Source organism: Pelecanus crispus, chromosome Z (assembly GCF_030463565.1).
Source record: "Pelecanus crispus isolate bPelCri1 chromosome Z, bPelCri1.pri, whole genome shotgun sequence".
In the NCBI taxonomy this organism is placed as follows: Eukaryota; Metazoa; Chordata; class Aves; order Pelecaniformes; family Pelecanidae; genus Pelecanus; species Pelecanus crispus.
The window spans coordinates 66,597,277-66,619,021 of record NC_134676.1 but is presented as its reverse complement, the minus strand read 5'-3'; the positions used below and the strand labels follow the sequence as shown (position 1 = coordinate 66,619,021).

Sequence of the window (21,745 nt, the reverse complement as noted above, 5' to 3'; positions counted from 1 at the left end):
CTGTCAAACTACTACAAGTATTTCACTTGGAAAAAAAAAAAAGAGTACTGGACTACAAACTAGCGGGTGTCCTTTTCCAGAAGCATTATTAATGGGGACTATTTTAGTCTTCAGTGATGAGGAACGACAGGCTGTAGCATTTCTTCCAGTTAAGAATAGAAAATAACTGTACTTGCAAGAATTCAATTACTCTGTATTAAAGCCGCCATGGGGTTACTGTACATTTATACATCAGAAAGTCAGTAAATTATTTTTCTATAAATTAGTCTCTCAAAGTTCACTTTTTTTTCTTTCTGTTCTGAATGCCAAACTCCTGACTGCTTCTCCACCACAGAGACTTCGTATCTGGATAGCCGACATCTGTAAAAACATTTCTAATGAAAACACTACTAATACAACCCCCTGGAGAAACAAATGAAATGAGATCTAAGTATGCAACCGCCTTTCTACAGTTCTGTCTTGAACAATAGTGGGGCTAGTGCTTCCTATCCAAGACTTGACACAGGTCATGATCATTTAGGCACAGTAGTAGCAAAATAAATAATTGCGTAAATATGTAATAACTGGCATAAATACTTCAGTAGCACTTCGAAGATATGATAAAGGACTTCCATCTTTAGTTGTGCATTAAGGTTTATCTCAGTGGATGGAAGGGAGAAGCATTTAAACTGCAGTGAAGAAGAACTATAGATTGAATACTTGAAAGCTCATTGCCAGACATAACATTGCTTCTTTTCTGCAATAGCAGTTTTGAAAGTGTATTAATGTTAAAGTGTTGAATAACTGCTAAAATATTATAGAAACAGTGCTTATAGCTTCACCCCCAAAAACAATATACTGGAAAGATCAATAATGTAACTATGTATTTAAATAATCCCAATACAAAGCCAAACAGTACTGTGTTATTTTTAAAACAATTTGTCATATTGTTTTCATAATGCATTCCACTGCTTAAATAAATAAGAATTTAGAGAAGATTTTTTTCTGATAAACAGCCTAACAACAGGGGAAAAAAGGTCCATTTCTTTGGAACAGGTATCAAAATCTTAGCTAATGCTCCAATCAAGGTGTATAAACATATTACATCCAGATTTGCTGCCTTACTTTTAAACCTATACTAAATAATTTGAGGCAACTCTTTGGTAGTAAAGATCAGTAATAGCAAGTCCTCACCTGTAAGAATAATTAGCACATACAGAGACAGGAGGGGATCCTCAGGCTGAAGATTATCCCAAAAGAGAACAGTGTTTCTAAATGGCCTCATTTTCAGATAGGCTAATGCTTTTCCTTTAAAAGACTGGATTCAACAAATACAGGATATAATCGAAAGTTTCATTATCCAAAGCCAACTGCAAGTTCTGGGCCTGAATCATAGGGCAGATGAAAGCTGGAATTGATTTGGCCATAGAACAGCCGCCATCACCACTCCCCACCCCCATTTACTAATTTTTATGGGCATTTGGGTTCACAGAAACATATTGGTAAGAGTACTTGTTTTGAAATAACTCCATCAACTTCCCTAGTGAAATCTGCATGCACTAAAAACAATAGCAGGAGTTTGCCAGAATGCCAGGAGGGCCTAGCTTTTGCTCCTTTTTCCACCCCCTTTTCTAAGGCGTATGGAACCAGGACTGAACCTGTAAACATGGGTTTCATTTCCAGCAATCTTTTTATGCTAGGTAAATTAAAGCAAGCTTGTTATCTTATGCATCTGTTTCAAATGACATTTCTTTTGCCATAAGGAAAGATTAAGAAAAAATTTTAAGAGATTTTTGATTAAAAAAATGGTATTCAGTCTTTCCACTGAAGAGCTATAACCTTTAAAACAGTTTTGAGGCAATAAAAAGGCAAATGGAGCCCAACAAAAATATTTTTTTTTAAAAAAAAGAGTAATATTGAGCTCATCTCTGGTATTGATAACTACTACAAATATAGATTTTTTTTTTCTAGAGTACTTCAGACTGAAGCACATAGACAAACTGTGCTGGAAAAAAATGAAATTGAAACATTAAGCTTAAAGTATCATTCATTTTCTCATTCTAATACAATGAGCACAAACGGTAATGACTATATAACAAAAATGCTAAGTAAGTTCTTCAGTAATCACAATATTTGTGCTCCTCACCTAGTAAGTAGTGATCTTCCAAATGACAAAATGGACCCAAATAGCTTAAATTATCAGGCTTATAAATGTTTTTTTTAAAAAAAGTGCTCTACCTTCTATTTTACTCAATACTTTGATTCAGTAGTAAGAAAACTCACCCGATTAGTTTCTTTTTAAACCCCAGAGCAACATGACTGCTGTTTTCTTTACAAGCCATGGAAGAGACTCAATTAGGAATTAAAAAGTGAACTTAACTTTGAAAGTGAACTTAACAATTTTATGGATTCAAGCACTAAAGACTGTCATATTACCAGAAATAGTAAAGAAAAAAATTTTTGTTCAAATACATAGTCGAAAAGGAAACACAAAATCCTTAATACTTACTTAAAATTTGATTTTAATTTAATAAAGTAACACACCTGAAAAATCATAGAATACCAGCTCAAAAAATCACCGGTTATGAAAATTTAGTCAATCTTTGTGATCTTTAAGTCTAAGGCACCCTCCAGCGTTTGAAGAAGAAACTACAGTTCTAGCAAGTGAGCAAGCATTTGAAGAAAAACTGCATGAGCAAGTCTTCATGTCAAGACAGAAGCTCCCTGATTCATTTATAATAATTGCATATGATCACGCATCAGTGATATGACTAAGCCATGATGTAAAGAAAAAATTATAAAATTACTTTTAATGGATTTGTATTGGATTTATGAAGGTTATATTAAGGGATCTCTAAGCACACTAATTTGAAAAATACAGCAGAGTGTGCAAAGTATTACAAAAGCATTTCTTACAAAGTCTGGTATTGACAAGCAATAATTCCTCACACAGTATGATCTCTATGTTTACACAGCTTGTTTAAAACTTTAAGGAGCCTAAACTAATAGTTTATTTAAGAGGAGATAGGCCCATGGTAGGGAAGAGAAAAAACAATGCACGTAGAGGCAAAGCCAGATACAGTATTTAAAAAAAAAAATTAATACCATACAAAACAGAAAGACCACATATATACAGCCATGTCCATGGAAGTTCACTGATTTTATGTAAACGGAAAAAAACCTAATTTTTGCATTGGTATCTTTGTTCATTCTAAGAGTAACAAATTCCAAGACATTTTCAGTACTTGAATGACAAGTAGAGAAACATTCGTGTCTACAGGACAGACAAAAATGCCTATTGAAAGGACAGTGTTGTAAGTTAATTTTATTAGCTAGATACACACAAATTATTTTAAAATTACTGAAAGAGAATGAAGGCTGGAAACCAAACTTTTTCAACTGTGATTATGCAAACTAACATTTCTTGTGAATTTCTCTTCTGGCATTTAACACCTTGAGACTGCACCCCATTCATACTTCCACAATCAAAAAACACCTTAAATACAATTTAAGTGGTAGTTAGATAACATGCTTTGAAATGTATGTTAAGTAACTGCAAAGTGGTTAGTTCTTGATTAAGGAAAACATCTTTACTTAGAAAAGCTCTTGTTTTGTGTATGTGTTCAGAATTTAAAGCATATACATTCACTGAATTAGTGCTTCAAGTATCTTTCCTCATTAGGGATGGATGTAAGAATGCGTGTCTATTTCTGAACTAGGTCTTTACCCTCATGGGTTCACCCTTACAGGCCTATGCACAAAACTGCTAGGGCAACAAAGGGATGTTCATTCTGTACAGTCAGGCTAGTTACTTAATAATTGTTTCAGTTTCATAACATTTGAGAGCTCCCCCCCAAAACCTTGTCTCTCATTTACTACAGAACTGAGTTATTTCAACTACAGTTGGAGAAGCAAAAATTGATTACCTTGTGATTTAGTAAAAAAAAAAAAAGTGACATTTGGTCAGTGATGCACTTCGGTTCAGAATTAAGAGTTCTGCCAGGGAAAACAGCTGATGTCACTTTTCCCTAGTACAGCTGAAGACATCTTTTTAAAAACCAAAAGAAATTATGACAAAATGGACCCAAAATCTTACGATGAATATTAAAAATATTACAAGTAAACCTAGCCAGGGTGATGCAAAAAGAGGTAGAAAACATTTCAGAAGAAAGTACATAATATAAATATATTTACATATATATACACACATGTAAGTATAAAAACATTAAAAACCAGCCATCACCCCTGTAAAACTTACAACTCTGCTTGACATGTTCCAAATATTTACACTGACTTCAAAAAGAGCTAACAATAGGGTGCAAAATTGAGCATGACCTTATGTATTTTGCAGAATAGGTAGTACAGGTTTAGAAAAATCACTCTATTCAAATTTTGGCTCTAACAACTTTTTGTATGCTTTTTTTAGTGATACTCCATTTGCAATAGCTTCTCTGATTTGACAACCAAGTTCACTTACAATATGGTCTTCAGCATGCTTTTATTTACTGATGTTCCTTTTTGCAATAGCTTCTCTGATTTGACGATCAAGTTCACTTACAATATGGTCTTCATGATTATATACTCCTGTTCTCAATAGGGTATCCCTCTCTTCTATGAGACGAGAGAGATAATCATCCATGTTCTCATTTAATTTTCTAGAATGAAGACTATCCACTCTACCAGCAGAATTATCTCTAACATCTTGCAACTGCTTTCTCTCTTCTTCTTGTTGCTTTAGCCTGATGTTGATAGAATGGAAAGAATCAGAGGATGAGCCATATTAAAAACCACTCTGATTGTTTCAATATTCAGTAGATAAATAACTTAAAGACTTTAGTTAGTAAAATAAAGAAATCTATAAGAGGTAACAAATTATCCTCTCTAGGGAAAAATAACCTTAAGTAAAAGAAATGTTAATACTTAAATTCTAACACTACCTTTTCTATATGCATACATAACTATAGTACTTGCTACCAAGGCCCCTATTTTGATAACGCAGACAGCACTCAAATTAAAAGAGTTCAACATTCAGAACTACTGCAGACAGTTTTTGGAGGACAACACTAGATATATTTAAAATTGTAATGTATTCAAAATATGAATAGTACATGCCTCTTTCTTCTCTTAATGCAGCAGTTATCCTTAGAACTGAAGGTTCAAAATAGAAAAAAGCCTGCTGTTGTACAACTATGACCATAACATAAAAAAAACCAGGGTACAGTGGCTTTAAACATAGATTTTCTATACAGCAGTACTGTTGCATTTTATAAATGTGCAATCTTTACCTAAGGGACACTAAGCTGTGTTCTTTCACTGGACTGACAGCCAATTATAAACTTGATTTAACTGAACCTTCTCCTATTTTCAGGCAGACAGCAAGAAAAGGTGGTGGTGGGGAGGAATTATAAATGCTTTCATACCTGTTAAGTTCATTTCTGATGTCCTCCAGCTCTTGTCGGTCTGTTTTCCCCAGCTCTTTTTCTTCTGCTGCCAAATAGCGCAATCTCATGTGCTCTAGCTCTTGTTGCTGCTTTTTAAGGTGAGCCATTGCATTTTCTTGTTCACGCTAATGTGGGAAGGTATGAATACATAACTGTTGACTATGTGACTACATGCAAAAGTGCAATTAAAAAAAATTAAATTATTATTTAAAACATTAATTAAAAAATTAAAATGAGCATGAGCAAAACTTCAGGAATGAAGTCATGACAACTAAGTCTCCAGCAGTATTAGAAATGCAGGAGTTAAACAGAATGTCTTAGCTGTTGATATCTATAATGCCGTAAGACCAGTGACTATCACAATTGCAGTAAACCTGTCCAGGCTGGATCAGCCAAAGCCCAGTCACAAGTATCTTCCCATTAATAAAATAGTAAAAATGTTACAAACCCTTTTACAAACTCTGGCTTAAGCTGGTAAAAAAAAAAAAACAAACCAAAAAAACTTATACTTGTGCAACTGCTCAAGATACTGAGATTTATTCCTTCGCTACATGGTATTCTAACTTTTATTGAAAAATAAAACCCAGAAAAATGCTAAATAGCTGTGGGAAACTTCTCTCATCAGCCCCATAGTGCCTAGTGTCAAAGCTTCAAGAACTACTTTTTGAAATTGCAATTTGTGGTTAAAAAATAAGCCTGGAAAACAAAACTCTGGTGAGGTTTCCTTTTACATTTGTCTAGCTCTATGCGAAACCTTAGATAAGGTATTCTGTGGATTTAATTTAACTAATCTATGCATTCTAAAAGTTTACTTAGTTCTATTTTCTTTTATAGATATACAGACACTACCACTTTGTGACATTTAAGTGTCTTAATGAGAAGTGTGGTCCTTTCTCCACTTGTTTTCCTCCCAGTCATTTTCTATTTGACCTTGTGCACTAACTCAATACAGTCAGTTCTACACTCTGAATTACACAGAAGACCTGAGGTAAAATGGCATTTCTTCCTGTAGTTAAAAAATAAGGCAGGAGGTTACACAAACATCCTGGATCTAGACATATAGTGAAGTGCAAGGTTACCTTTGTAATTTTGACATTGCTTTCATCTGAAATATTTGACTGTTTAATACAATCAGTTTTATATTTATTATAGTGGTAAAAAAAGATAATTGTTTGATGTGTGAGTGTATTCATTATACAGTCAACCTAACAATATTTGGAAGAGTCTAGTCAGGCAGTTTCCTGAATCTCAGTTCCCAGCATCTTAAGCACTCCCTGTTGATGATCAATAAGTGATAAGAAAACCTGAATTTCACAAGGAATTAGTATAAACAAAGACTCAAATTGTTAATGCGAACAGGCAATGCAATAGAGAAGTACTTGACAAGAAATCATAGCATGTATGTAATCCCAAAATACTTTATTTTTATACTAAATCCAACACACCAGCCAGGCAAATTAAATCTTAGAACTGCAGTGAGACAGGCCAAAAAGCCTGAAGAACAACTTGTTGAAGGGATACATACTAATAATAAAACCAGAAGCAGGAATCTTGCCAAAGAGTCTACAGCTGATAGATGACTAAGTATAAAAAAGCACTCAGGGAAGATAAGGCCATAGTCCGTCCTTCCTCAACATGAATTCGTTGCAGAAGAACACTCCCATGTGAGAGGCACCCTTTTTTATGTGGGACAGGTTTGAAGAACAGTCTCAGCCTGAAGTAGAATAGGTTTTAGAATAGGAATCTACAAATACATATAGCAAATATTAATAAGTCACTACAGCCAGCTGATATTTATCCAAAAGTTGTCAAGAGTTCTAGGGAAATTCAAACACAAAGTCTGGAGGTGTAATCTGTCACTAAAATTGGTGTTGATACCACAGGAATAACTATTTCCCCATTTTTTATTTTATTCTTTCTTTAAACAAAGGCCTTAGGAATATCCAGGAATTACCAGCAGGACTTACTTCCACAGTGGTCAAATTTATTGAAACCGTAACAAAACCCAAAAGTAATGGTAGGTATGGGTACACCAGGAAGAATGAATTCAGCTTTGTAGAAAAGTCACACTTCCAACTAGTCTTAAAAAACAAAACCCTAAAAAACAACAAAACACCACACCAAAGAAACCACCTACAACCAAACACAAAACCAGGCTGTCACAGAGAAAGTCCCCTCAGATTACTCATGGTTTAGAAGACCAGAGAAAGGATAGCAATTGATCATTTCCACAATAGCGAGAAAGTAATAGTGGACTCCACAAGAATCTACTCTTTGATTTCCTCATTGATAAATATGTAATTCTGGAATAAATAGTTTGCTGCCAATACAAAATTATTCAGTGGGGAAAAAGTAGATGTGAAAGAGTAAGATATTACGGGGACAAAAATAGGAAGTAGTTTGAAAATGAAACAGATAAATTAAGAATACATTCACTGATGTCTGTTAAACACAACAGCCTGAATGCAACTGCTGGCTCATGATGTACTTAACTAATTGACTGAGGACAGCTGGAGGATCTTCAAAAGATATCCAAGCCAGGTTTCTAGATCTTGTGCATCTACTGCTGGCCTCTATATGGGCTAGATTGATATTTCACATCAGTTGGCCAGTTTGTTTTTTTCCACCCAAAGAAAAGCACTGGCTGAAAGTCAAAACTAGGTAAATTCGAACTAGAGACCTGATTCAAGTTATTAAAACAGTGGAAATTAATCACTTAAGCAATATACCAAACACGTTAGGAGCTTCTTAATCATAGAATGTTTTCAATTAAGATAAACATTTGTATTTTAAAAAATGCTGCAGATGAAGTATTACTGTTGAAGTATTTAACAAAGAAACAACACAGGGTGGCTTTTTTTTCTTTAAATAAAGTCACAGCAAATATCTCAATGGTATATTCTCTGTTTTCCAAATATCTAGATAGGCAACAGCATCCAGACAGTAAAGCCAAATTTCCAGTACACAATGGGCTATGAGGAGGAATGGAATTCTTAACTATTTTGATAGCTGTTGTTTTGCTAAATGCAGGTATTAAGATAAAACGCTGTGCGTGATCTAGTCTCAAATAGGTTGGTATAGAAACAGCACAACTTAAGCTATAGTACAAGTAGATAAATAGACAACAAATCTGATCATCTCAGTTAGCCTGTCTCGTACTTCTAGATTCTGGGTAATATTTACTTCTTTTCAAGACCTTCTCTATTCTTCATGCTCTCATTAGATCTCCTAAGTTAAATCCTTTTCCAAATGAAGCAAATTAAAATATTGCTGTGTTTCAGGAAAAAAAAGTTGACATTAATACCTTAGGGCAAACATGAGACCTAAAATTTAGAGTATGTTAAATCTCCTTTGTGAAGTTCTCTTTAGCTTCAGGAGAGGAGTTGTTGCACTGTACATGTAGAACAAGTCTAGAAATTTCTACTTATCTGTCCCTACAGGTAAAGAATCTAGCAATTCAGTCTGCTGACTAGCTACTTTTCCTGATTAGACAACAAGTCTACAGAAACTTGTTATGCATATCCCTGTAGTAAATACAGCACAGCATACATACCCAAGTTCTGGTTTTGGAATTAATTTGTCTAGTACAACCTGGTTTTCCTATTGACATTATCTAACAGTGGTAAGAGTCTTGGGGGCCACACAATAAATTATATAAGAATTAAGTTTACAAGCAAACTGCCTCATCTTTAGGAACCCCCCGCCCCCTTGTTACTGTAGAGGATGAGACTGACATCTTCCTCTTAGATGATGTCAAAAATCTAAATCTTTTACAGAAGAGAGGACTTTAACTGCCATTATCTCCTTTTCTAGCCTTTCTACTTACGCTGATTTGTAGATATAATTAGCTTCAGTCCAATGCATTGTTGCAGATGGTGAGGAATGGATTAACTTTGGAAAAAAATCTCCTTGCTCTGCAGTTCAGTTTATTCATGTTCTAATTGTCCCATTTTAAACTAGGACTACTGTCATGGAAAACTGGGGTATTAATATTTATCTGTCAAATTTGTGTATCTCAGTAATCCGTGAGATAATTTTTTTTTGAAGGTATGTTGTGCAAACATCACCTGAAAAGTAAATACTGGAAAACTAATGCAAACCAGTGCAAACACTTATTACCAGCACAGCAAGACTTTAACATGCCAGCAGAAAATGACATCCCTGCCTACTAATGAAACAGATTATAATGAGAGACATAATACAAATCAGCAAATAGCTGTGACTACACTGAAGAGAAGTCTTCTAATCCAGTCCTTCAGTTTATAGAGTGTATTACTCGGATCTATAAGGGAAGATTTTGAAAGTATTCTTACAGTTGCAGCTTCAGAGGAAACACGTAACTGTGTGCTGGCCGTAAGAAGCACGTGGGAGTATAAATTTCATGACAAGTTGATATATTACTATTTGAGGCAGGAAAGTTCAATGACCCAGAGGTTTCTGCTGTTCAGCAACATGCTCACAATGGCAAACTGATAGCAAAAAAGGCATTTTAAACAAACTCAAAGAAAAAGCATACATTAGAAGAAGTACATATACTGAAGGTTAATTAGAACAAAGTCCGAAGCTCAATCAGGCCAGGAAGAAGACAGAATATTCCTGGTGTTTTCATATTGATCAGAAGGGATCTCATTTAATACCTTGGTCCTTTATGCCCTCACTAAGCTAGCTAGTTTCAGAACCATAAGTTTTTTGATTAAGAAACATTTTTAGTGATGTCTTATTAAACCAAGAAAAAGACAAAAGACAGAATGATGCAAAAGCCAAGTAAAGATGTAAGAAAAGCAAGGCTTTCCTGAAGAATCCTTTGCTCAGTTCCTGTTCCTTTAATATTTTCCTCTGGGAAATGTCTATGAAAAAAATATTTAAAAAAATCAGCATCACTAGTGAGCATGCTCATTGCTCAGAACAATATCCGAGAGTCCTACATTCTCCTTTTCTCCACAGAAAAAAGTCTTATCAATACATTTTGTCTCCAAGTTAACATTGGGTGCGACTTTCAGGTAAGTGTGATTATAAATTTAATCTGATTACTAATACAACTGTGACATAAACACAACAAATATTTGGCATTTCTTTGTTTAGGAGGGATGAGGGAAAAGAGATTAATTTTAGTCCTGTAACAGTGAAAATCAGTAATTTCTGTAGCATGCCTTGCCACAACCCTGAATAATGACATTTAAGCACAATAATGTTAAATTCAAAAAATAAAAATCAACATTTTCTACAGCAAGATTTCCCTAGCATTAAGTTTAAGACAATCCAACTTGGAAAAAAGCCATGAAAGTGAGAAGGGATTTTGCAGATTCATTTATGATGGATCCTGTGTGTAATTCAAGTTACACACTTCGTAATCTGTGATTTTCAAATGTCTTTCCCAACATTTGTCTTTGACTCCTTTAAAAGTCTGTCATAACAATTTGCAGGGTGCATAACAGCAAACTTGCTCGATGTATACCATTCATAGTAGAGCAACAGAAACCCATTTCCTAATAATCCATCAATACAAGAAGATGGCAAAGAATTTACAACAGTTTTTTGATAAGAAGTGAGGCATGCTAGTTTCATATTAATTTATATACAATTTTGTTATGTTGAGGGACCATAAAAAGACTGTTGTTTGTTACAATGAGAGAGAAGGAATGATTTCTTATTCGTCACAGTGATGAAACTGGTGCCACTTTATCAGAGACATTCAGGTATTAAAACCACTTTTTCCATGACAGTTTAACAATCCACTGGGCAACAAGCACTTTTTTTTTTCTTAAGCCAGAGAAGGAACCTAACTCTAATGCATACTAGAAATGTGCTTGAAATGTAGGAGAATTTACTGTGAGGTCTTCCAAAATGAAAAAACCCAATATTAATAAAACACTTCTGCAGATTTACAGTACTAATAAAACAAAGTCCAGCATTTCTAAACCTACTTGTAACATCTTCATTTTATTCTGTGTACACTTAAAAACTAGGTTATAATTGAATACAAAGTATTTTTTAAGTGTACCTTGGTACACACAAGTTTATACATACATATTCACATGCTTAAAAATTCCTAGTCAAGACATTCTGACATACTTTAAGTTTCCAAAGAGAGTATGCTCCCATAATAGATACTAAAATAAGGAACATTTCAGATTTATTCCCAACTGCTTATTGTAGCCAATCAGGCTGTTTTAAGCCTCAGCAAGAACTATTAGAATTTTAAATTTTAAACTTTTACAATTTTGCATTTTTAAATTTCTGGTAAGGGAACACTACAGAATCATCAGCTGCTGGACTAAAAGGTAGCTTTGTGGATAGAAGACCCACTAGAAACTCGGAACATTTCGAAACTACTCCTGCATCACCACCTAATTATCATTAGCCAACTATCCTATAGTCAGGCAACCACAGATGAACCAAGACTATTATGTGCAAAGTACTATGAAAATTATTTTTGCAATATTCCCTTAGTTGGCCCAGGTACCTTCTCCTCCACTACTTTCTCAGCACTGCTAGTCATGCTATTCCCTTTGCTCATTTTCTTTCCTTTTCCCTCTTGGTAAAACTTATCACTGATATTCCTTTCTCCTATTAACTTGATATTTTGCCATCCTCCTCTTACATCCCCACAAACAAAACAAATCCAATCCAAACAAAGCCACATACTAGTTATCAGATCATTTACTTCAATGTTTTACTGGGTTTCTTCATTAGTTTGCATCTCTAATGTAGTGCTTGAGACATGGAATAAAGTCTTAGGAGCTCGCATGGTGGGAACTTCAATCATGTTTTGAAACCTATGGTACTACAGGAATATCAGCATTAAATAAAAATTAACCAGTAATAAAACACCCTCAAAATTTCAATTATAATCAGATCATAAAAGAATCCCTCTATGCCGCCAGGTGCTCTAGTTAAGAGGCTCTTCAATCAAGGAAGCACAATCTTTATTTTGCCATAGCTGCCTATAAATCCAAAAGGGAGATGTAAACATACATACACTAGACTAAACAATGGCTAAATAGCAGCCACTATTCACTCTCCCACTCACACATACCATGCAAGTCTGTGGGAAAAACTTACGATTGAAGCTAAGGAACTCAAGTAAAGTTTTCTGAAAATAACCCAGAGCTGACAAGTCAGTAGGAGGGCCTGGATGGTTTCAAGACACAGTTTTTAACCAAGACTTGGACCTCCAACTGGGGTTTTTTTGTGCTTTTTTTTTTTAAACAAAGATTTACATCCCATCCTTGGCTAAATTACTTATAAATTAATCAAATTAATTACTGAGTGGATAAGCAAGACACTGGACAATATAGAGTGAATGTCAGCCAGCCAACACAGTCTTTGTTGTTTTAAACAAATGCATCAGTGCCAGTTTTAACAGCTCTGTAAGGCACAAACACATTAAAAGACTTAAAAAATATTTATCCCAGAACACTGAATAATGCATGCATGTACATTTTGAGATTTTGGTTTTCTAGATTCTAACAGAGATTACTAACTGCTGAAAAATGACATTTCTGCCAGGTTTTTGTTTTGATACATTGTTTCTTGCACTCAGACAGGTACTGAATTTACCGTCTAAGATCTCTGTAAGCATACATGCAATTTTGTGTAAATGGTTTGATTGCTCCTAGAAATAATGCTCACATACATAAAAACTATGGAAGCCTCATTTGTGTAGCATTGAGATCTCCTAGTCAGCAAACTCTGAAAGACAGTTTTTGAAACCTCTGGAAATTATAAAGTCTACCCAGGTGCATAGATACATAGCTAACTTGTTGACATTTTTGTTTTCCTAAAGCTGAACAGGGGTATAATAAGTATTAATACAGACTTGCACTGAGTAACAAAGAGGGAAGAAAAGTGAGCTTAGTAGTCTATTTTCATTGAGCTTTACAAACTGTGTTTAAATTCAACTAACTTCTGTATTTTGTTAAGCACAGGTAAGCATGATGTATATGTGTCCTCATGTACTTTAGATCTTTTTTTTGGCTACCACTGGCACTGCGTTTAGCATTCAAAATCCTGGACATGGAGAAGTTCAGAGCATTTTCTGTTAACGGTCCCATACTTTTGTAAGTTATGTAGTGCATATCTCATATTCTGCAAAATATAAAACCATCACAGATGTGTGCTAAGAACCAGTTCCAAAGTAAAAAGTAAAAGGAAACTTTTTAATTAAGGAAACATTGACTTTTATGGTTGCAAATCAGAAGAGCATTTTACTAAATGCTTAGCCTGTAGATTATGCTTCTTTAATTCACAAATTGACTGTACTAGGTCACCTTTGAGTAATGGAAATCTCTGTTTAAACATTTTTTTGGCAATGGGCACAAAGCATTAGATCTCATTTCCAAGACTTACCAGCTGGGTTTTGTCATTAACATTTATTAACAATCTAAGATATGGCTTTCAGCGTCTAATCCTCACTACACAAATGTTTTGTATAGTTCTCTAGAGAGCTTTGGTGTGACAAATTACTGGCACAGATTACAGCCCTGTGGCTATTCACCAGAGGCAATGCAAAATTAACATGGTACTAATCCAATTTAAACAAGAAATTGGTCAAACTATGCACAATTGCACAAATCATCTGAACTAAAGCAAATCTAGAATTCCTGAAGCAACAGTTTCCAAATTTATATTTAAAACACAGTAAATGGTTTTTGATCAGCTCTGCTTCAACTTTTATTTGGCTCTTTAAAGTCACTTAAATCCTTTATCAATAGACTAAGCATAAGATGAAGCACAGGAGTATAAAAACCACAAGAAACTGCTTTGAAAGCGTTTGTTCCATAGTAGAAAAGTTTTAGGTATTCACTGTACATGCCAACTTATTTTATGGTTCAGTCTTTCTGCAAGAGGGTCAGCTGAAACCATCTACATATGTTCCTAAATTCAGATCATCAGGTCTACGGTGATGAAATTTATAACAAAAGCCTGGTAGTGATATACGCTAGTGTTAATATGGCAAGCAAGAATCTTCTTTTTCTACAGGAATTTTTAAATATGGCAGTAAGAAAAAATAGCCTGGACATTTCATGGCTGCTGAAGAAATCTTAGAGAGATAAGATTTATATTCTTCCTTTATCATCTTGTCAAGCATAGATGTTTCAGAAATTGGAGATGAGAATTCATGACTCCTTTTATCACTAGGCAAAAAAAGGACCAATTTGAAGACAGCGAATAAAGATGAGGTTTTAATTAATAGTGATTATACAGCACATTCACTCTCTAATGAGCATACAGATTAAAAAAGGTAATTATCAACCAGGAGAGGGTGGGCTTAGCTTCTTGCTCTCCATAAACTGAATACTCTAGCAGTAGTAATGAAGTAGTAACTAAAATCCTTAAAAAACCCAACAACAACAGAAACCCCAAACCAACAAAACTCCCCCCCACTTTTCCTCAAGCAGAAAGTAGGTGTGAATACAGGTAATAAAAACCTTTTACTAAACTTGAATTCTGAAGCTTTATGTCTCTGTCAAGGTTTGTTCAGCAAGAGGGATGAATGATTTACTAATTTGTTTGTCAAGGCCAATGGAAATGCTTGCCATTCTTAAGTACACTGTTTAGCTAATGTTTACTGTAATTCATGAAAGACAGGCAATGACAAAAAACACTGAGGCACATGGATTCAATGAGGATGAAGCTGCTACTCGTGCAAGTTTGCACAGAGTATTTTCAAGTCATATGTGTATGACTATATACACACACGAGCTCTGTTAGAGCAGTAAAAAACCAAGCCACATTCGTACATGATTAGGATTTCCAAAAGCAGGAGAAAAACATTTCACTGCCATTTTAACTCTTCTGCAAGCTTACTTCATTTTACAGTGTTCAGCAAACCTTAAACTATTGTTTTGAAAAACTAAGATTTGTTTCTCATCTTTACTCTTCATTCATTTTACAATTAAAATACAGTACAGTTAGGACTGTAACTGACCAAGATGGTTCAGATAGGAACAAAATATTTTCTCTGGAAGTGCTGGCTGAGCATTATTGGGAATGAGATTAATGAAACTTCTTTTTTGAATCATCCCTCCTTTTAGCTATACCAACCTTCTCTGCAAACCTGAGCCTTGGTCTTTCTTAAGTTCAATGTCAAACTCAAATCAAGTTTTGCTGTTCTCATTTTTGTAAAAAAGCATAGCTCAGAGCTTTAATTTTGCAAAGATAAACACTAATAAAATGAAAACTGCCAGTAGTTAACAGTAATTATTAGTAGCTTCCAACACTACATTAACTTGGTTGTCTCATATGACAAAAGAAAACCTGCATACCTGTTTTAACCTTGCAAGTTCTTTCAAAGCCCTTGTCCATTGTTGTTTGTAGTGGAGCTTTGACTTGGTAGCTGACTCCAACTTTCTTTCAAGTTCAACCTAAAAGCAATTAAAATCATATCAGCTGAAGCAATAACAGCAGTAACAATCACTGAAAGATGTATATATACAAAGGGTCTGGTTTAAGAAAAGTGTTTATGTAGCATAACATACAACATCATCTAAAGCTGTTATATAATGTAACGTAAATATTATGGCACATGAACATTTTCTTGTTTAACGTATAGCCTTATTTTTATTAGATAGCCGTCTATACAAAAAGGAAAAGATTAGTTTTTAGCACTAAATCTGCTGATGTAACCTTTAAATTTAAGATTCTCAAATTAGCAACCCCCCCCCCCTTTTTTTTTTCTTCAAAGTAAGATTATAAACACTAGTTTAACAGAAACACTGACAGATAAATCTTGCCTTTAAAAGGTGTGCAGATTTTTTTTTTCCTGCAGCTGATGGAATATACATGCTGCATTCTTGTCTCTGAAACAGACATCTGTTCAAACCATTCTTTAAAATCTATGTACCTTGTGTGAATCTTTCATCTTACTATCTAAATAAATCTTTAAAAAAGTTACACACTAAAAAAAATTCATTGCATTCTGTGAAAAAAAAAGTTAGTATTAAAAGGCAAATGAAAACAGGTATGAAGCACGCAGAACACAACTAATCTGAGGCAGTGATACTTTTAGTTAGGCAAAAATTATTTACCATTAAATTTGTGAAGAGCTTAAAGCACTGATTTTTTTTTTAAATCTAACAAAAAGAGAAAACCTAATAAAATATTTAAGCTAAGAGTTTAAAAAGCCTGTAGAGACAGAAACATTTTGAATCATTTGCTTGCATTATTAGAAGTTATTCAAGCATATAGTAACATGCAGACTGGCCATAAAACAGTGCATTTTTTGCCAAGAAGCCTGGTCCAATTTTTTTCAGCATATTCAGTCAACAATTTGACTCAAACCTCACAATAATTCTGAGAAAAAAATGCCCATATCTGTGGTTTTAATTAAGCAAAATATCCTGTACGGAAGGCATATATGGTTTCTAAGAAATCAACTTATGACAGTGATTCCATTCCACTGATAAGTAACACAATCTCTTTTCAGAAATAATTAATAAAAAACCCAATGCACATAATGGAATACCAGGCTAAATTAGTCCTTACAAGAAAATCTTCATCTTTACTTAGTTCTATAAACGGAATGCTCAGAGTCCCCAGCATAAATCATGATGGTAGCAATTTAAATATACAGGTTAGTTTTTTCCTGCCTTAGCCTTTAACTCTACTGCTTCCTCTATAGAAATAAGGCCACTGTCAGCCTCATTTGTGTCTGAATACTTGAAGTCTGAAAAAAATGTTGGAAAAAGTAAACCAAAATGGACAAATCTGACAGTTAATCATGCGAGATTATTCTACATCTCCCTTATCAGTGAATGAACTATTGTGACAGTTTTTAAAGACTAGAAAAATCCAAGATACCTTTTCTAAAGTGAGAAGATTTATTTCTGATTGTAGCTGGACTTCTGGTTTGCTACTTTGCTGTTCTTTGTATTGCTGGAACTCCTTCTCCAAAATTTTATGCTTATTTTCTGCTTCGTAAAGCTACATTAAAGATATCAAGATATAATGCAAGTTAGCAGAAAAACTCATTCACAGACAAAGAATTAGGTTACTAAAACTTAAGTTACTCCTTAGTCCCTGGAACAAACATCTTCTGGTGTATTACCTGATACAACACACACTGAAAGCTACACATTCATAATTAATGATTTCTGGATAATAATGTACAGCAATATTTTAATAGGAAGAATTTTAAAGGGTATTTTTGCTCATCACGGGAAAGAAAAAACAAGACAGTCTTCATATACAGAAGATCAAGATTTATAAACACTGCTGTTCACATTTCTAAAACAACTTAGAGAAGAAACACAGAAAACAAAGCTATTTAGATTTACACACATCTTTTAAAGAAAGCCAATAGTGTTATCTACTATATGAAGTTTTATTACTTACTCAATTTCACCAGCATAACTTGTTTAGGAATGTCTGGAAGAGGAAACAACTAATACTTTGTACAGCCAAATAATGACTTAGAAGAAAGGCTGAAGTAGAAAGACTTCAGTTACTAATGACTTAATGCTATATACCTCTGCCCTCACTGTGTACTTCCACAGTTTCATAAAGATATTACAGAGAGCTTTGCTTTTTATCTTAAAATGGGTAATTCGAAAAGTGATGCCAGTGACACAATTACTTTGCTACAAAGAAACTAAGCAAGTCAAATGTTTAACAGCTTTTTTTCATTACACCATACTAAAAATATTAAGAATTTTTTATAAATGTTTTCTAAGAGTAGCTTACATTCCTCTTCTGTTAAATATTACTCAACTATAAATACCTTAATACACCTGATGGAACTGAGGCATTCCATCACAGAATATGATCCTAAATGCTGCACTTGTATTTATCTCCAACTAGTTAATGCAAGTATTTCCAAAAATTGTATCCAACAGTTTAGAATACTGGATAAAAACGCTTCGCAGAATTAATTTGTTTCAAAGGCTACAACTTCTTCTATTAGTACATCAATATTTTAATTCTTTGGATCTCCTAATTGGATCACCTCTATTCTTCCAAAATTTTGCTTTTTGCATCTATTATTTTTAAAGAATTGATGTAAGAAAGCGAAGATGCTTCCTAAGTAGCCATACAAAAACATAGTTCACCACAGTTGCTTTACATATATAACTGCAATAGCCAACTTTGACAAAAGATACCATTGTTTGTCACTTTTCAAAGCAGACATACAAACATGAGGTTGTAGTGAGGTGGGTGTTGGTCTCTTCTCCCAAGTAGCTAGAGATAGGACAAGAGGAAATGGGCTCAAGCTGCATCAGGGCAGGTTTGGATCAGATATTAGGAAAAACTGCTTCACAGAAAGGGTGGTCAAGCATTGGAAGAGGCTGCCCAGAGAGGTGGTGGAGTCACCATCCCTGGAAGTGTTCAAAAAACGGGTAGACAAGGCACTCTGGGGCATGGTTTAGTGGGCATGGTGGTGATGGGTTGATGACTGGACTGATGATCTTAAGAGGTCGGTTCCAACCTTAATGATTCCTAGTTTTTACTTTCATTATAAATAATCCAGCCACCAAGGCAGGAAACACAAAATTGCTACTCTACCCTGAATTGATTTAGTGGTGGACTTGGTAATGTTAGGTTAATGGTTGGGCTGGATGCTCTTAAAGGTCTTTTCCAACCTAAATGATTCTATGAGTTCATGAAGAATACTTTCACTGACGGACAGTAAATATGAAGTGCTGCCTCTGGCTGAGGGTACATGTAACTCCTGATGGTATTGCTGGATATACCAAAATTGTATTTTGTCATTGTCCCATTTCTTATTTTCTTGTCCTCTAAATACAACCATTGCTGCAACAGAATGCTGAGCTAACTGGATCTTTGGTCTGATACAGTATATCTGTTTTGAACAGGAAAAATAAAGTGATTGTGATGGTATTGCAACCTAGCTAAAAAAAGTCAGTGGGAGACAAAAGAATGAATTCAGAAAATGACTCCTAAGTGGTGGCATTTGGCTGCTTGAGCCTGCAGAACTATTGGCTATCTTGCCTTCACTGATACAGCATTGGTAGCTGCCACCACCGCATCTACGATACAAAAGTGATCCACTTATCACTTTGAAGTGGATTGCATTCTGCAATTTGAAACTGTTCATCTCAATTCAATGACTGTTCAGTAGAATAGCCAAGACTAGCATCTTCTAGATTAGCAGCATTTTTTGTATTCGCTATATTTAAAAAGTTCACTGTACTGTGGTTAACATATGCTGATGTGGAAAGCACGTTAGTATCAGTGTTTAATATTAAACTAAAAAACACACAAAAACCCAGCACAACTCTTCCTCATACAAAAATATGCCTTTGGCTGATACAGTTCTTCAATTAGTAAAAGCTACTGTGGGATTATTGCTATCACACATCAGAAACAAAAAGCACCAAAGCAAGTAATTAATCTATATAAACAAAGTACTTTGAAAAACACTGATGCATTACTAAGATTTAATCTACTTAACAACAAATTGTCTAATATTGTAACTGCTCAAAAAAGCTAGTACTAACTTTTAAAATTTTACAATATGTTTTATCAGTCAAGAAAAATAGCTACACTAAACTTGTCATTAGTGCAAAAGCTAGCTTACAGGACAAAAGAATGTGGTCTAAATTTTCTCAGTTTAATGGAACTACTACTCTCAGAACAGAAGATCACAATATCAAGATAACCCCCCCCGCCATAAGGTTAACAGAAATAGTGTATTCACAATGGAAAACTAAATGAACTGCATAGTCGAGCTATCTAAATGTTTTGCTAGATGTTAATTGCTAACAATTTATTAAGTTACTGAAATTCATACTGCTGTTCAGGTTCTACATTTAAGGTATGCGTATAATTGCAGTTTGATGTCAAGACTGGAGGCAGCCTGGGCTGCAGTGATCATGCGTTGGTGGAGTTCATGCTCCTGAGGGACATGGGAAAAGCAAGGAGTACAGTCAGGACCCTAAATTTTAGAAAAGCAAGCTTCCAGCTCTTCAAGCAGTTAGTCAGAAGAACCCCCTGGGAGACGGTCCTCAGGGACAGGGGAACAGAACAGAGCTGGCAGATCTTTATGGGCACCTTCCATACAGCGCAAGAGCTATCAGTCCCCAGGCGTAAGAAATCAGGCAAGGAAGGGAAGAGACCAGCATGGTTGAGTAGAGACCTGCTGGTCAAACTAAAGAGTAAGAGGGAACTGCACAGGCAGTGGAAGCAGGGACAGGTGTCCTGGGAGGAGTACAGGGAAACTGCCCAGTTGTGTAGGGAGGGGTCAGGAAGGCCAAGAAGTAGCTGGACCTGAGTTTGGCAAGGGATGTAAAGAATAACAAGAAGGGCTTCTACAGGTATGTCAACCAGAAAAGGAAAGTTAAAGAAAGCATACCCCCCTGATGAACAAGAATGGCGACCTTGTATCAGCGGACGAAGAGAAGGCTGAGGTACTCAGCTTCTTTGCCTCAGTCTTCACTGGCAACCTCTCTCCTCACCCCTCCCGAATCGATGGACCAAAAGATGGGGACCAGGTGGGTAAAGCCTCTCCCACTGTAAGGGAAGATCAGGTTCAAGACCACCTGAAGAACCTGAATGTACACAAGTCTATGGGACCTGATGAGATGCACCCCAGAGTCCTGAGGGAGTTGGCTGATGTAGTTGCCAAGCCACTCTCCATGATATTTGAAAAGTCATGGCAGTCAGGTGAAGTCCCTGCTGATTGGAAGGGGAATGTTGCGCACATTTTTAAAAAGGGAAGAAAGGAGGACCCTGGGAACTACCGCCCTGTCAGCCTCACCTCTGTGCCTGGGAAGATCATGGAACAGATCCTCTTAGAAGCTATGCTCAAGCACATGGAAGACAGGGAGGTGATTCGAGACAGCCAGCATGGACTCACCAAGGGCAAGTCCTGCCTGACCAACCTAGTGGCTTTCTATGAAGGAGTGACTGCATCAGTGGACAAAGGAAAAGCAATGGATGTCATCTATCTGGACTTCTGTAAAGTGTTTGATACAGTCCCCCACAACACCCTTCTCTCTAAATTGGGGAGATGTGGATTTGATGGGTGGACTGTTCGGTGGATAAGGAATTGGTTAGATGGTTGCATCCAGAGGGTCGTGGTCAATGTCTCAATGTCCACCTGGAGACCAGTGACAAGTGGTGTCCCTCAGGGGTCCATACTGGGACCGGTGCTATTTAACATCTTCATCAATGACATACACAGTGGGATTGAGTGCACCCTCAGCAAGTTTGCAGGCGACACCAAGCTGAGTGGTGTCGTTGACACACCAGAAGGATGAGATGTCATCCAAAGGGACCTGGACAAGCTGGAGAAGTGGGCCTGTGTGAACCTCATGAGGTTCAACAAGGCCAAGTGTAAGGTCCTGCACCTGGGATGGGGCAAC

At 35.6% G+C, this 21,745-nt stretch overlaps 1 protein-coding gene across 4 annotated transcripts in view; it reads right to left on the bottom strand.

Moving 5' to 3' along the window:
* Window positions 1-2,072: 2,072 nt before the first annotated feature.
* Window positions 2,073-21,745, bottom strand: part of CEP120 (centrosomal protein 120) — a 44,526-nt gene continuing 24,853 nt past the window's right edge. For all 4 annotated transcript variants that reach the window (XM_075726042.1, XM_075726043.1, XM_075726044.1 and 1 more), the window contains 4 exons: window positions 17,223-17,345; window positions 15,689-15,787; window positions 5,400-5,545; window positions 2,073-4,718 (listed from right to left, as the gene is read on the bottom strand). In XM_075726042.1, the coding sequence (XP_075582157.1) occupies window positions 4,478-4,718; window positions 5,400-5,545; window positions 15,689-15,787; window positions 17,223-17,345 (609 nt within the window). In that variant the 3' untranslated portion in view covers window positions 2,073-4,477. The remainder of the gene's footprint in view (window positions 4,719-5,399; window positions 5,546-15,688; window positions 15,788-17,222; window positions 17,346-21,745) is intronic.